Below are 15,675 nucleotides of genomic sequence, written 5' to 3' on the forward strand. Positions count from 1 at the left end.
TATCTTAAGCCAAGTGCTGGCTCTTGCTTGTAATCCTACCTACTCAGGAAGCTAAGATCTAAGTATTGTGGTTCAAAGCCATTCTAGACAGATAAATGTGAGAGACTATCTTCAATTACCAGCAAAAAGCCAGGAGTGGAAGTATAGCTAAAGTGGTAGATCAGGAAAGCCAAGCAAGTGCTAGAGGTTCTGAGTTCACACCCCAGAAACCAGTCTCCGCCCCCCCCATACACAGTATCTTAAGAACATTCTAAAAACCACATTTTTGTAATGGTATAAACTTTAAAATCATTTATATCTATAGCAGAATACTGAAAATATTAACATGAATACAGTAAATAAATTTATCTTTACAAGATAACATTCTTTTAATAAGCAAAGCGACCATTTCAAACTGTAATTACCAAATATGCAGATCTCAAAGTACTTTGGAGTGGTCTAATCAATTCTCTAAAATTTGTTAAGTAAATCATAGAACGCTGAATCTGTGTAACCTTTATGTAACACCTGATGAGTTGAGATAATCCTTTGAGGATTTATCAATTAAATCACTTGGGTTTAAAGAAGTGGTTGGCAAATTGATACTAAATTATCAAGAAATTGAAAAAAAAACTGATCAGTCATCAAGCTCAACATTTGCAAACACCCATAAAATACTCATTGCCAAAGTTTAAGGGTAGGGCTGGGAAGGTGGCTCAGTGGTACAGTGCTTGCTTCACATACATGAGGCCCTGGGTTCAATTCCTCAGCACCACATAAAACAGAAAATGTGTGAAGTGGTGCTATGAGTTCAAGAGCTGAGGGACAGTGCCCAGGCCCAGGGTTCAAGTCCCACAAAAGACCAGACAACAACAACAAAAAAAAAGTTTAAGGGTTAATATATTGTAGATTACAAAACTCATTGTTATCTTATTTTTAACTGCTCTTGAGTTCTGCTTTCCCTTCTCCTTTTAATACAATAGTAAAAAGGTGTTAACGTTATAAAGACAAAATACCTTGGAGAAGAAAGTCGTCTTCTCTCTGGTTCTCTTCGCTTTCTATCCAAGGATCGGCTCTTGGCTCTTCTTCCAGGAGACAGAGTTCGAGATGGTGATTTGCTCTGCTTAGATCTTCTATCATTTAGAAGTGGAGATCGACTTCTTCTTGATTTATCCCGTTGTTTTGGAGACAAACTTCTTCTTTTAGGACTACGACCAGGTCTTCTACTGGGTGACCTGTTTTCTTTTCCAGAGGAAGCATCCTTAGAAGGAGATTTTATTGGCTTTTTTTCTTTATCAGTTTCAGATCTTTTCGATTTCCTCTCTTTGGACCTTGACCTTCTATCTTTGGATTTACTGCTGAAGTCAACTGGGGATCTGGACTTTTTACCTCGATCACGACTTCTACTTTCATTGACAATTGGGGATTTTTTTCTATCTTTCATCTTACTTTTATCTTCAATTTTAATTTTCTCATCAGTAGGAGATCTAGCCTTTCCAATTTTTTCTTGAGATCGACGTCGAAGGGTAGGGGACTTTGATTTTCTGGCTTGATCTTGTGATTTACTTCTTTTGGATGGGCTTTTGGACTTTTTCCTCTCCTTTGACTTGCTTCTAGTTGTTTTCTCTTTAATGATTTCAATACCTGCCTTACTTTTCTTTTTATCAGACCTATGTCTAGTCCGTTCTTTGGATCTGCTTTTACTTCGTTTTTTTGTACTATTTTTATTGTCCATAAGTTCAAGTTTCCCCTTTGTACTTGAAGATTTAGTACTAGATCTATTTCCATTTCTTGCCTTTTCGTGAATCTCCCCTTCTTCTTCAGAGCCAGACTCATAACCTTGTAAAATAAGCCCCATCCCAGACTGGACCTTTCCCTCCATTAATTCATTATCAAGTTCAGCTTTAATCAAGGCTCTCTGTTTTTCCAAGTCTTCTAGCAAAGCTAAATCATCAAGTTTAGTTCTTTTTGCTGGAGACATACCTTCTTTGTCAGAAGCATCAATAACTTCTTTTCTTTTGTGCTTCTTATGTTTATGTTTATGTTTATGTTTTTTATCTTTGTCTTCTTCTGAGGAATGTTTATGTTTCTTATGTTTACTTCTGTGTTTATGTTTCTTTTTTTTGTGACGACTATGTTTATTTTGAGACTGGTCTTCTGATACTTCTCCATTTTCTTCATTTATACTCTTTTCAGAATTATCAGCATCTTCTATCCTATAAATGTATGAAAACACTTCTTAAAATCACAATATTTATCAGCATTCAGTAAGCTAGTCACTAAAAATTTTTATGAGATTCAGATAATTTAGTATAAAGAAGGTACATAGCAACAACTGAATAATATATAGTTTTTGTTTGTAACAGCTTAACTCACAAACCATAGTATTAAGAGGGAATATTTAACAGATGAACATTGAAAAAATTAAATAAAATCCAAGCCTGGCACAGGAAAATCCCATAAACAATGATTTAGTTATAATGGCCACTTAGTACCTTGAGTTTTAAAATTTCTCACACATATTTAAACATTAAGAACTTATTTTCTTTTCCCACAAAACGTCCTGATATACACTGCAATTAAGAAAACTTGTCAAGTTTCAACTAACAAATTTAAGATGTTACTTTTCTTTTTTTTGGTCGGTCGTGGGGCCTGAACTCTGGGTCTGGGCACTGTCCCTTAGCTCTTCAGCTCAAGGTTAGTGCTCTACCACTTGAGCCACAGTGCCACTTCCAGCTTTTTCTGCATATGTGGTGCTGAGGAATCGAACCCAGGGCCTCAGGCATGCGAGGCAAGCACTCTACCACTAAGCCACCTTCTCAGCCCCAAGATGTTACTTATTTTGAGTGTATCTTACACAACCTAATTGCTCCTCCTCAAAGTAAGTCTCTAGGCCTAATAATAAGCTATACCTCAAACAAAGCAATAAATGTCCCTGGTAGCTGACAGTGATTAAGTAGAGAATATAGATAAACTCTGAAGCATTAAAACAGCATAGAGGGCTGGAATGTGGCTTAGGGGTAGAGTGCTTGCCTCACATGCATGAAGCCCTGGGTTTGATTCCTCAGTACCACATACACAGAAAAAACTAAGAGTGGCACTGTGGCTGAGCCAAAGAAGCTCAGGGACAGTGCCCAGGCCCTGAGTTCAAGCCAGGACTGGCAAAAAAAAAAAAAAACAACCAAAAAACCAAAAACCCCCAAAACCAAAAAACAAGCAAACAAAAACAACTTCATAGAGAACTAACTAGGAGTCAGTCAGTAGCTGGCTAGTAGCTGGCTAGCTATCACTAAGCAATTATGTAACACTAAGTTGATCCACAGAGGAGGACACTGTATATATAGGTCAAATGAAGTCTAATACCAGTAATTTCACATCGTTCAACCTAGTATTTGTTCTGCAAATTAACCTCTCTTAATTTTAAATGAGAAACTGGTTTTCAAAAATGGTCATATTAACAGATACCATGTAATAAAAACTTATGGGAAGTATATGGTTAAATGTCTGAGTTATTCTAATTTAAAGATTCTCATTTATCAATGCTGTAGTGGTCAATAATTTCAAGTGAAATACCACTTTAATAGCATTACAGAAGCTTCTTGAAATGGGGTTATGTCCCAGAAGCCCATTGTAATTTGAAAATGTTCTAAGTGGAAAATGTACTTAATACACCAATCATACCAAACATCATAGTTTAGCAATCCAGTATGCATGTATCTTTCCCCTTTAAAATCACTTCATAAAGTTTTTAGTATGGATTATGTCCATCTTACTATTTTTGTAGGCCAATATGGGTTAGTTTTGTCAGCACTTCAAACTATATATGCTTTTAACTTTAAAAGTTTACGATTTGTACTATATACTCCAATTGTCCCTTGCAAACGCAAACACAAACACACACACACACACACACACACACACACACACACACACACACATTCATGAGCCTATTCATTAATCTCTAGGCATTAAAAAAGAAAACCATACCATAGAAACAAAAGATTAAAGTACAACAGAGTGGAATAGGGCACTATGGAAACACTGAAGGATAAGCTAAACTCATATTGAGAATGGTCAAGGAGGATTTTTTTGTATACCAGGGCAGACATGTGTGTATATATTTTTTAATTACATATATATGTATATATATATATATATATATATATGTACACGTGTTTGGGGGGATAAGCAGGAATTTGGGAGGAAATAGAATGTGAATTAAAAAAAAAAGATTGAGAACACTGGTCATAGAGTATAAGCAAAGAATTTAAAGAGGGGGAATGGGGTGTTTAAAATCGAAAAAGCAAGTTAACAAAAGATATATACAGCAAATTTCAAACAGATCACTGGGGCTAGGATATCATATATGGAAGACATGAACAGAAGATCCCAGGTGGAGCAATTTTAGGAGATGACAAAACATAGTATTTATGTCTTTGGAGTAAGTGTCTGGAGTACAATTAAATGTTCATTGGAGTTAAAAACTGCAAGGTTGGAGTGTTGTTTGGGTTGTCTATAATGTATCTGCCATTTCTGGGGATTATGGCAAGACTTGGGGTATTAGAATCTGACCCTCCATATATAAGTTATATAATGATGGGGGAAGGGACTAAAAAAGTGGGAAACAGAAAATACACAGTCACTGAATGTCACCAAACAGAGGTCTGATTCTGCCAACCTCCATTCCTGAGTTAAGTGGCATATGGGAAAGGAAAAGGAGATTTGCAGAGGAAGCTGTAACCTCTGGTGAGTGGCTTTAGTCTGAAAGGCTTTAGTCTAGGCTAACTTATAGAGTAGGAAAAGCCATAGGATAAATCTAGTATTCTCCAGATTATACTTTTTTCCTCAAAAGAATATATATATATACTTCACAAATATTATATAGAGTGTATATTCTGTATATATATTACATACTATATTTCAACCACCTTTCTATAGATTGAGAATAATTTTTAGATATGAGTTGTCAAAGCACAAAATTCTAATAATTAAGCTAGAAATTAACTACCTCCAACTGCCTTTAAGATAAAGGAAAAATAAGAGTAGAAAGGCAGCCTCTAGAGCCATACTGCCTGGGTTAGAAATCTTGTTTCTGATCCTTGTGAGGCTTTGACAAGTGTGGGATTTCTGGATCCACAGGTATATTTCATGTTAGAGGAGAAAATAACAGTATCTACCTGAAAAAGTGAGGCTTACACAGCTACCAGATGTTAAATGCTTAAAAACAGTGCTGAAGCATGAACTTAGTGACCACCTTCTCCCCTCAAAGTAAGCTATTATTATTGTACAGATTACTGGGTAAATATATTTATTCACAAAACCTCTGTGGAGCTTACTGAGAATGTGTGCTTACTGAGAATGTTTTTTTGGATTTTGGAGACAAATTACCTGGTTCAAAATGCTAGTTTATGCCTCATTTTCTTCAACTGTAAAAACTAAGGAAATAACAGTGCAGATAAATTATAGGTTTGTGGTAACAATTGGATGAGTTCACATTAAGTGCACGTGACAGGTAAGAGTTTGAGTTCAAAGAAGCTTGCCTAAGACTTAACACACACCAACCTAGTATTTTATTCCCAATCAGTAAAAAGTTCTACATCGGATTATACATTTGAGATTATGTCACCGTTGCTCATGAAATTTGCTTATTTCTTATTATCTTTTTCGGAGTAAAAGCTAAAAATCCTTTAGCTGGTGCTGTACTGTCCATCCACACTCACCTTGCTCTGCCACAATGTCTACTTTGGACAGGTAGCCTCCCACCTCAGGACCCCGTGTTTGTACTAGCACTTCCACCCACACAGGTACTCTTTACTGCTTGTCCCTTTAGTCTCACTCAGGTTCTTTCCTCAAATGTTTCCTCAGTCAAATTTACTTGACCAAAAATTAACGGTAATGCGGTCCCAAGCTTAACTGTTAAGGTAATCACCATCCATTTAACATAATTCTTATTTGTCTTTATCATAAGCGGAGTACTATAAAAATAAGAATTATCTATTTAGGTCACCATTTTATCCCTAGGGCCAAGAAATTTATCTAACTCATAGCAGTAAGTTATTTCAGTAAGTTACGTATTGAGATAAATAATGTATAAAATAACAGTAACAAAATAACTTAAAAGCAGTACTCACTAGGCCAAAGTTGGTTTTTACTACTATTGTTCCAGAAGGGTAAGAAGATTATACTTTTGTTCAGTTCTATCTAGTACCTTACAGAGTGCACACGTAAGAGTATACTTGTTTATTGTACAATACAGGAAACATTTTGTTTTTTGGTGCCTGTCCTAGGGCTTGAACTCAGGGCCTGGATGCTGTCCCTGAACTACTGTGCTCAAGACTAGAGCTCTACCACTTGGGCAACAGACCCACTTCTGTTTTCCCTCCCTTCCTCCCTCTTTCTTTCCTTCCTTCCTTTTTTTTCTTCTCCTCCCTCTTTTTTGCTGATGTTGTTGTTGCTTACTTGGAAATAAGAGTCTTACATCACAGACTTACCTGCCTGCATTGGGTTCAAACTGTGATCCTGAAATCTCAGCCTCCAGTGTAGCTAAGGATTACAGGACTGAACCACCAGCTTGAAATAAATTGAAAATAACTACTTCCCAAAGAAAAAAACTGTTTTGGAACCCTTATCATTTCTAATGATTTTTACAGATAGTTTACAGTTCACTTCAAATTCTTAAAAAATCTTGTCCACAAAGATGTAAGGAGAACTCAAGCTGCTAGAGCTTTTGGATATCAAGATCTACATCACCATGGCTCACATCTCTAATCCTAGCTATTCAGGAGACTGAGACATGGAGGATCTAGGTTTGAAACTAGCCTGTGTAGATGAGACTCCATCTCCAATTAGCTGGCCAAAGTCTAGGTAGAAGAATGGCCAAGACGGTAGAGGGACAGCTGTTAACAAGATAGGCCAATGAGACTTCGAGGCCTTGACTGTCCCAGTACTGACATACTCTTTGGTTGATCTCTTAAAACAAATTTTACATGGAACAAAAACTGCAGTCTGCCAAAGAGACATAGGTCCCATGGTTTCCCTCATTTGTAATAATTAGTGTATATCTAGGATAATGCTAGCTGATGAGCAGAATAGCTCAATAGTTATGTATATATGACCACATTAAGATGATGCTAAGCGAAATGAATTCCAAGACATGGACACAGAGGTTTTTGTTGTTGCTGTTGTTTTTAATGTACTATGTGATTTTTTTCTTTTGTATTTCTCCCCCTATGGCTTATCCCCCGTTGTCACTGTATTTGATTTTGGTACCCTGGGTACTGTATATACATTTATCTGAATTAAGGCAGGGAAGGGAACAACTAAATGGTGAGACAAAGGACAAAGGGGTACCAATGCAACAGCAATACTCACAAGACAATATGTTGGAAATGATCAGTACAACTGGTGGGGTTGGGAGGGAGGGAAAGTGGGAGAAAAATGAAGGAGGGAGTAAAAAGTCAGACAAGAAATGTACTCACTAGGACAAGAAATGTACTCACTAACTTATGTAACTTGTAATGCCTCTTTACATCACCTTGACAATAAAATTAAAAAAGAAAAAAAAAGTGAATGTCCACCAAATACTCAACAGTAAAGAAAAACAATTTGCAGTCTGGTTGGGGGTATAGCTCAGACAGCATGCCTAGCATAAGCCAGGCGCTGGGTTCTAGCACAGGCACAGACACACACAAGAGGAATGGTGGACAAACACATAATATTCAAAATGTATATATGAAAATGGAACTGAATGACTTGAGGATATGGGTGAGGTTGGCACAGAAAGGAGTATTATGGAAGGGGTGACATTGATAAAGTTGTATTATATTCATAAATTGACAAGTTAAAACCATTCTATACAACTATTTATAGAGTTTTTAAAAAACAAAAGATAACTAAATTAGATTCATTACCCCCAACTTTTTCTAAGAGTTTAGGAATAAGTTGAGATTGTTAAATGAATTATTAGGTACTGGGTAACATCTTTTGAACAGAATCATTTGGAAGCAAAGCTGATTTGGAAGTACAGATAATATAGGAGTGTTTAATGGTATTTGTTTTGCTAATTTTTACCAACTAAACAAAGGTATGGGGTATCTGACACAATGGAAAAGTCTGGAACACCTCTAAATTAATAAAAGTGATAAATTACCAATCACTAGTATTATTTTAGCTTACTCTTTCTTATAGGACATTACATTCAACTCAATGAAGAGTCTTAATGAATTTATTTAGCAAGCACACAATCTGTTCTTTGGAGACACAGAAATTATTAAATTTGAGCATGAATGCTCAAATTTTAAGTTTTTAACCTAGGCAATTTTTTTTTAGCACTATCACATCAAAAAAGAATCTTTGACCTTTACACTCCTAACCTGTGAGAGTCTAAGGCAGGAGGGTCCCAAGCTCAAGGCCAGACTGAGCCCACAAAATGAAACCTTGTCTCAAACACAAAAACAAGGATTTTTAGGTGGAGGTGTAGCTTTGTGGTAATTTATGCTTAACATGTGTGAGGCCCTGGATTCCACCCCCAGTAGCACAACAAAAAGAAAAGAAAAAAACCAGCAGGGACAGGAGGTATATAGTAAAAATGATTTCAAGCTTTAAACGTAATAGAAAAAGGACTACAACAATGTAGTAGAAGGCCAGACACTACCATAGGTGTAGAGCTTTTGATCCAGACTGACTGATGTTTAAAGAATTTATCACTGAGTGTGACCTTTAGCAAACTACTTAATTTTTCTGTGCTTTGGTTGTCATTATTTGTAAAACTATGAAAGATAACAGTATCAGCAAAAGGTTGTTACAAGCACTGAGTTTAATATTTGCCAAAGGATTTGCATGGCACCTGGTCTTGGGTATTTGCAAATAAGTTTAAAAAAACCTGAATGGGAGGAAGAAAAATAAATGTAAAAGCCACTACATTAAAAAGCCTTTGGGGAGCTTATAAACCTTTTTCTATGTAACATCTGACTAGATTTCATACAAACTACTCGTCCTGTAAAGAATGATTTAGACACTATTTGGACAAACACTTTTGTCAGCACACAAAGTATGTTTTCGTATCAAACTGTTAGTGTCTTTGTTAACTATCTTCAAATTAGTGAAAACAGGGCAATTAGACCAGTGAAGGGAGGAGGGGGAAATTAAAGACTAAGTGAGAGCCACAGGATAAAGGCTCACATAAATACTTATTTATAATTAAATGTAGTATATTGGAATATGTAAAATGAAATGCAGCTGACCCACTCTTCAAAATGAATATAATTTGTCCATAAAAATCACACAAATGGGTACTTTAATACTAATAACTTTTCATACTACTAGAAATTAAGACCAAATAATATTTTCTAGATTGGCATAAATACTGCCACACAGTGAATTTTCTGAGAGCCAATAAAACAAGCCTAGTTAAAACTTTGGAATTTGTGTTTCTGCAAAGTCAGATTGTGAAAATAATAATGCAACTTTCAAATGTCCTTACTAATAACTTGGGGGGAAAAAACGAATTGTGTAACTTTGTCTAGCTGCGACAAACAAATAACTGAAGAGTACAGAACTTATGTACCACAATGAAACGTCAGACTCTTTATGTTAAAGATTCCTCCTAATCTGTCACAGTAGCTAGGGACTATCTTTTCCTAAGATGGCTGGAAAGAAATCAGATGGTGCAAAAGAAAAGAAGGTCGCTGGAGTAATACTGTTTTAAATACCATTTCCTTGTTTAAGGGTACCTTCGCAAAACATGTAAAACGAAATACTGCTTTCTGGTTAAGCAATAGTTAGTCTCTGCTTACAGAGATAAGTGCTCGCTCGGCCTCATGGTGGTGTGGTTTGGAAGTAACTAGTAATTTTGACTACTTTTTCCACTCGCCCTCCCGAAGAAGGGCTGGCTAAAATAAATAAAAATGACAAAAAAAATGCCAGAACTCAAAATGAGGGGCTCTACCTTTTTCGCTGCAAGTTTGCATGGGGGTGGGGGCGGGGGGGGGAAGATAAATGTATCGCGAGGGAGAGAGGAGAAAGCTCGCTGGCTATAGGTAACTACTTCAGGGACAGTCTGAAGAGACCTCTTCCGACTCGAGGGTCCTAAGGCTGCAACCCGTGGCAAGCGGGACAACGAGGAGGACTGTTTTGAGACAGAAAAGTGGGGCTCTCTCCGTCACGGCCACGGCCCCTCGGGTCTCCAAGAGCGATGCCAGCCGGTGCGGCGGGAGGGCGCGACCCGAGCGAGGGAAGGCGCCACGCGCACCAGACCTGTAGAGGCCGCTCGCGACTCCGCCTCCCGGGGCAACGACGCGCGGCAGGCCACGGCCGCCTTCGCCCCAACAGCAGCCGCGGCCTCTGGGCTACTCCGGTTCCTCAGGCCGCCCTCCGACGCTCCACGCCTACCGCCCCACGGTGGAACTAACGCCCGGGGGAAACGCAAAGTTTGGCTCTGGCCGTTAGGCCTGAACTTTCCCGCCCGCCGGTGCGGGTCTTCGCCGTCTCTCCCTCTCGAGCGTCCCCAGGGCCCCGGCCTCCGGCCCAATGACAGGTACTACTTACTCTGGCTGCTCTCGCAACGCCTGAGTCTCTGCAGCGGCCATCTTGAACTTCCCGACTCCTCCGCGGCGGTGGCGGCGGCTCCCTGGACAGGGAAATACAGTGGAAGTGGAAGAAGGAAAAACCCGCAGCGCATGTGCAGAGCGCGTAGGGGAAAACTGGTATCTGCGTCCGCGCTAACAATCCGGATATAAAACTCTACATCCGGGGGCGGGATGCGTGGCGTAATGACGCAATTTCCAGGGCGTTGGGGGCGGTGCTTGCTAAGATTAAGGGCGGGGATTTGTGAAGCCCGGGCACTGGTTAACGTAGGAATTGGCCATTTTATTCCATGAGCTGTGCCAGGGGGGAGTAAAAGCAGAGAGGCATGTTGACATCCTGTATGAGCTCCCACAGTTGGTTCGCTTGGGGACTTGGAAGTGGTTTAGACGTTTTATTTTCCCTCTTTGTGCCGACTGGTAGAGAGATTATAGACCTGTCTTAATTTTCTCAACCACAATTTTATCTCCCAGGGCCCTTCTGGTGGACTTTTGTTGTGTGCAACTTTTGCAATGTGCTTTATGTGGAATGATGCGTTGTGATTGTGGGAAATAGAACAGATGCTTACGTGGTTCCTGCTTGATGCCGTGCTATATGAAGTTCAGACTGTAAAAACCATTCTTAAAGGAACATGGTAAAAGCTTAGGGAAATTATGCTCATCGAGCTGGGCGCCGTGGGCTCATGTCTAATGCTAGCTACTTAGGAGACTGATCGAAGCCAGGCGGGGCAGAACCGTCCGAGATACTCCCATCTACAATGAACCGTGCGCCACACACACACACACACACACACACACACGCCGGAAGTGGAACTGTGGCTCAAATAATAGCGTGCCAGCTTTGAACACAAAAGCACGCAGGCCCTGAGTTCAAAGGTCAGGACCAGCAAAAGAAAAAAAAGACCCTTTGAACGGGAGAGACAGCCAGCGCCGAGACTGAAGGAGGGATGTTTCAAGAATACCCCAATGTTCTGTGGTAGATTTGGCATTTATTTTAAGGCTGTGTTAAAACTAAGGAAGCATCAGTCATCTTAAGCACCAAAAACATCTACGAAGCGAGAAACTTCAGCTCCGCATTTCATCCTCGCGCGAGTACCTTCGTACCTTAAGGCCTTCCTGGAAAGAAGGCGCCGTTAACGGCGGACAGGCGGGGCCGGGACCGTCAGGCGGCTGAGCGGCTCCCGGAAGTGTGGGAGGAGGGTGGGCCGGTCGGCGCCTGCGTGTTGGCGTGCGGCGGCGGCCGGCGCCTGCGTACTCGAGTAGTGGGGGTGGGGGTTCTGACGAGCGCCGTCAACGCCCCTGGCTCTGCCCGCGAGCCGTTGTCCCGCTGGTGTGTTCTCGTTAGTTCCGGCACTTTCCGGCGTCAGCTTGGCGCCTACCCCTCCCGATCTTTCCCCAGTCCGGGGCTCCACTCTCGCTCACTGCTGCTCGAGACGCCGGGGCGCCGTTGCTGCTGCTCCAGTGAGGCATTTTCTAGAGCCGGCCCTGGACCCTGGGGTCGACACCTTCCGCTGTCCCCGGCGAGGCCGCGGTGGGTGAAGCTACTGGAGGATAGACCCGGGAGCCCTGCGCCCGCCGCTAGCAGCCCTGGTCACCGGGGAGCCCCGGCCTGTGCGGGTTAACAGCTCTCGTGCATCGGGGACCCTGGAGCCCGCAGCCCGCCGCGGCCCCACAGCCCTCATTCACCGGGGAGCTCTACGCCCGGCGCCCGCCGCGGGCCAACAGCGCTCGATCACCGGGGAGCCTGGAGCCCGCCGCGGCCCAACAGCGCTCGATCACCGGGGAGCCTGGAGCCCGCCGCCGGCCAAAGCCCTCGATCGCCGGGGAGCAAGGCTCCGGTTCACGATGAGCCCTCGGCTTGTTGGCTCTGGCCGTGGTCTAATCCACCCGTGGAAAGTTCACAGGCCTGGGGATGAGGTTTAGGGCACAAACGCGCGTTCGCGAACGTCTTAGTCTTTTCTATCCACCTTGGTTTCCTCTTCACTACAATTACAAGATATATTCCGTCCCGTCCCCCCCCCCCCCCGCTTTGGTAGAAAGGGATTGATTTTGCTCCTTCCAAACTACATCAATCCCGTGTTAGCCTATGGTGGGGACAGGCTACAAACAAAAGTAACCTAGAATCAAGAAATCCTTTAAAGACCTTTATTAATCTATGTAAACACACCCCAAATCAACTAAAAGCATGTAGATTACTAAAATTTAGATGGTCCTTAACGGTCTATTTACTTGAGATCTGAATAGGGAATGTGGAACTGTTTGAGAAAGCAAATGAACTGTTTCCTTTATTACAAAACGCTTTCAGCAAGTGCAAAGCTCTGACTTGAAACCTCAGTAACCTCCCAAACAGAAAACAAACACACTTTGTTAGCCAGGCTGGTATTAATTCACTGTTCTCCCTCTGCCCCTGAGTTGTAATATAAATCTGAACCACTATGCCTGACTTAATTTATGGTTTGGGTTTCGTTTTGCTTGGGGTTTGTTTTGAAGCACTAATGGTGTATTTATGAAAAACAGGCCAATATAAAGTGGAAGCAAAAAAAAAAAAAACCCTTTACCTACACTGAGCCAACATTTTAATGCCTTTTTAATGTTGATTCCTTTAGCCTTTTTCATGTGAAATAATAAATATGTTTTGAATGGAGAGATTATATAATACATGGATTTATTGGATGAGAGTTTCAGAGAAAAGACTGAAAAGCTTTTGGCCTGAACAATTGAATGGATGTATTTAAAAGTGACAAGCTAAAGCCCGGCATAGGTGGCTCACGCCTGTAATCCTATCTACTCAGGAGGCTGAGATCTGAGGATCAGGGTTCAAAGCCAGCCGGGGCAGGAAAGTCCATGAGACACTTATCTCCAATAAACCACTAGAAAACTGGAAGTGGCGCTGTGGTTCAAGCAGTAGAGCACTCGCCTTGAGCTGAAGAGCGCAGGGACAGGGCCCAAGCCCAGAGTTCAAGCCCCAAGACCGACCAAAAAAAAAGTGACAAGCTAAATGAAGAGTAGATATTAGGTGAAGGGAAAGCTGTAAGTTTACCAGTCTTGTTAGGCGTTAAATGTCTTGTTGAAAGCTGAGTCTTAAAGACTTTTTTTGCTCAAAGCTGGTACTCTACAACTTGCTTTCCTTCTGGCTTTTTGCCCGTTAATTGGAGATAAGAGATGTGTCTGCCTGAATTAGCTTTGATCTCAGCCTACTGGTTAACTAGGATTACAAGTGTAAGCCACTGGTGCTTGGCTTTTTATACCTGCAACTTTGTACCCTTTGTCCAACTTGTCTGCATTTATCTCTACCTCCACACCTATATCCATCTTTCTGTTCTGCTTCTGTGAGCTCCACTTTTTTTTATGTATATTCCACATGTAAGTGATATTTCCCTTTCTTTGCCTGGCTTAATCCACTTAGTCTTCTGGGTAGAAATCCATAAATGCTATCAATGACCATGTTGTTCAAGTGAATGGCAGAATGGCCTGTAGGGCTGGATGTAAGTGTGTGTCTATGTTTATCTTTTTTTTCTAATTCCATTGTCACCATTTTAAGCCTCCATCTTGTTACATCCATCTTGTTACAGCCGTCTTTTCTATTTCTTTGCTTCTGCCTTGGCTGTACTCCAAACTGCTCAACCCAGAAACTGGAGCAATCTTTCTAAAGCATGATCAGAGTATGTCATTTTTGAGCTTAAAAATCACTTAATGGGACTATAGCACTTGAAATGTGTGACTTAAAATGCAGCTTCTTAATATGACCTATAATAAGCCTTGATGATTTGAGCTCAGCCTGTTTTCAATCTCATCTTTCTACCTCGATATGAGCGTGTTAATTCTAAAATATGCCATACTTTTTCCCATCTTAAGGCTTAGGTTTGTGCTGTTTCCACTGTTTGGATTTCTCTTTTAACCTTGATTACCACAATTCATTCTATACTCTTAAATATCAGTTCCACAGAGAGCACTTCTTTGAATGATAGACTTCCTTCTAGATCTGATACATATGAAGTGGGAACAATCTTTGCTACAGCTTCTATAAAGCATCCTGATTTCCTTAATAAAACCTTACGGGACTGTTTGTCATTGTTCTAGTACTCAGCTTTCTATCTTTGTGACAAACTACCTGAGAAAGTCAACTTAAGGGAATATTTATTTTGGATAAAGTTTTAAGGACTTCAAACAGTCATTTGGTTCCTCCATTTCTGTGAGGAGTTCGCATCATAGCAGAGAATAAAGCTACTTACCTCATTGTATCCAGTAGGGGGAGGAGGAAAGGTCTGGGGACAAGCTATAACCCCCCACCCCAAGTAGGACCCTAAGAACCCACTCTCCCCGACTAGGTCCTATCTCCTAAATTTCTTTCACTTCCAATCAAGTTATGAACTCGTCGGGATTAATCTGTTGATGGACTTGAGTCCTCATGAGATAGATGGAAGAATATAAGAAGATAAGAGCATGAACCTAGTGTGTTATCAGTAAAAATAGGAAGATGTGAGTAGCAAAGTTCTTGAAAAACTAGGAATAATAGATGTTGCAATAGAGTTGGGGAATTTAGGAAATATTTTTGGTAAATATGCCTGCAACATTAAAAACTTCTAACTACTCAATATATAGGAATGATGATATTTGTAATATCTACCCAATATCTGTGAACAGTACACAGCACACATCTTAGTGTCTTTCCCAGTACTCAGCCAGATGGGGTCAAATTCCAAGGCTTTAAACAGTCCACTCCTGTGGAAAATCTATAGAAGTAACCTGTTTAAGTCCATCCAAGGAAGAATACTCACCCCTGAGTTAGTGAGTCAATTACTGTGTCTGTTTAGTTATACAACCACTGAATATTTTGAGTTCCTAAGTTTATGGGCTTTATTAGCGTACATTGGGAGTGCCAAGGAGATTTCATTGTAATAACTCCATGCTCATAGTGTACTTTGTTCAAGTTTACCCACTTTGTTATAATTCTTTAACCACTCCCTTACTACCTTCCTTTATCAAAGGGAGAATATAATTCTTTCTTTGAGTGTGTGTATATGTGTGTGTGTGTGTGCGCGCGTGTGTGTCCACACACAGTATCTTTGATCCATTTTGTATGGATTTTTGTAGAAGATTAGTGATATGGGTCTAA

The 15,675-nt window shown here is 40.7% G+C and overlaps 1 protein-coding gene across 14 annotated transcripts in view; it reads right to left on the bottom strand.

Moving 5' to 3' along the window:
• Prpf4b (pre-mRNA processing factor 4B) overlaps window positions 1-11,269 on the bottom strand; it is a 37,661-nt gene extending 26,392 nt beyond the window's left edge. For 12 of the 14 annotated variants that reach the window (XM_013016676.1, XM_013016670.1, XM_013016671.1 and 9 more), the window contains exons 1-2: window positions 10,525-10,727; window positions 996-2,195 (exon numbers count right to left, since the gene is read on the bottom strand). In XM_013016676.1, the coding sequence (XP_012872130.1) occupies window positions 996-2,195; window positions 10,525-10,565 (1,241 nt within the window). In that variant the 5' untranslated portion in view covers window positions 10,566-10,727. Of the gene's footprint in view, window positions 1-995; window positions 2,196-10,524 lie in introns of all 14 variants that reach the window. The other 2 variants (XM_013016677.1, XM_013016680.1) reach the window with 2 other exon arrangements.
• Window positions 11,270-15,675: the final 4,406 nt, after the last annotated feature.

This window comes from Dipodomys ordii, unplaced genomic scaffold (genome assembly GCF_000151885.1).
Source record: "Dipodomys ordii isolate 6190 unplaced genomic scaffold, Dord_2.0 Scaffold32, whole genome shotgun sequence".
Lineage (NCBI taxonomy): Eukaryota > Metazoa > Chordata > Mammalia > Rodentia > Heteromyidae > Dipodomys > Dipodomys ordii.